At 39.5% G+C, this 1,397-nt stretch overlaps 1 protein-coding gene across 1 annotated transcript in view; it reads left to right on the forward strand.

Moving 5' to 3' along the window:
- Positions 1 to 627: 627 nt before the first annotated feature.
- CSMD3 (CUB and Sushi multiple domains 3) overlaps positions 628 to 1,397 on the forward strand; it is a gene marked incomplete at its 5' end in the record, with an annotated part of 1,439,134 nt that continues 1,438,364 nt past the window's right edge. Inside the window, one exon of the mRNA XM_007955674.2 lies at positions 628 to 761. Within this exon, the coding sequence (XP_007953865.2) occupies positions 628 to 761 (134 nt within the window). The remainder of the gene's footprint in view (positions 762 to 1,397) is intronic.

Consider the following 1,397-nt stretch of genomic DNA (forward strand, 5'->3'; position numbering starts at 1 on the left):
TTCTATAGATGTATGTTAGGTCTAACTTCTTTATCTTCATGTTCATCAGTTCTATCTTTAGTCAGCCTAAATCTGCCATTAAAAGATCCTAGTGAATTTTTTATTCAGTTATAACACTTTTCAACTTCAGAATTTATATTTGATGTTCCCATTTTTAAAATTTGATATTTTCTGTTTGTTCCTAAAACACAAAAACAAACTCACTGCAATAGAGTCTACTTTCTTTCAATAATTTTGTCATATTTTCTTTTAGTTCCTTAAACATATTTATAATTTTTCTGTTAAATTCTTTTTCTGGCAAGCACCATGTCTGGCTTCACCAAGAATATTTTCTATTAAGTGATTGTTTTCTTTTATAGGGGCAGTAATTTCCTGTTTATTTATGTGGTTCATAATTTTTTTTTAAACTTAGTATTACAAATATGATTATTATTAGGACCTCTGAGAACCAAATTTCTTTTTCTCTCCAGTTTTTTCTGTTGCTGCTATTTGTTTTGTTGTTGCTATTAATTTGTTTATTGGCTCTGTGGTCAAATTCTGCAAAAGTGTGAATACTGTGTAGTGCTTGACCATTGAAGTCTTCCCTCAGTTATTTTTGTGGTCAGCTAATAATTGTTCCTGCTCCAGGGGCCACAAAAGCTGCAGGATCCAGGTAAGGGGCTCAGGATTCAGGCAAGGGGTAGGACATAGGCAGGACTCACCCCTGGAGCCAGGAAAGGGAGGAGGAGAGCCCCAGGGACAACAAAAGCTTCAGGATGCAGGTAAGGGGTGCAGGATCCAGGCAAGGGGGTGGGAGGCAGACAGGCCCCAGCCTACAGAGCCAGGAAAGGGAGTGGAAAACCACAAAAGCCACAGGATCCAAGTAGGAATTAGGTAACTGTAGGGCAGAGAGGTTTCCAACAGCTAAGGGAGACAAACTTGTCTGTCAGTTGGTCATCCTGTGTGGCTTGCACGTACTTGTGAGGCTGTGCCCCTGGTGTTTCAAATGCCTGCAGGGTTGCAAATGGTGCACAGGTTTAAATGCAACTTACAGACTAGGAGGAAGGAGGAGGCCATTTACTTCTCAAAAACCTGGCTGGGGAAAACCTTATGAATACCAGAGAAACACTGTCTGATACATTACTGGGTAACTTTATGAATAGGTTGGAAACATTGTCTGACACCACACAGGAAGACCAGCCTCTTGGGTAGGAAGACACTCAAAATAGGACTGGGAAAGAGGTGCCTCATCAGAGTAGAATCAACCTTAATGATATGGATAAAGTAAATCTTTTGGGACTTCCATGTGCTGATGTGGCATGACTCAAATTGAGACGAAACAGATGCAAACATCCATTAATAATTGGAACATGGAATGTATGAAGTATGAATCTAGGAAAATTGGAAGTTGTCAAAAA

This window comes from Orycteropus afer, unplaced genomic scaffold (genome assembly GCF_000298275.1).
Source record: "Orycteropus afer afer isolate SDZICR_OR568_19922 unplaced genomic scaffold, OryAfe1.0 scaffold00530, whole genome shotgun sequence".
In the NCBI taxonomy this organism is placed as follows: Eukaryota; Metazoa; Chordata; class Mammalia; order Tubulidentata; family Orycteropodidae; genus Orycteropus; species Orycteropus afer.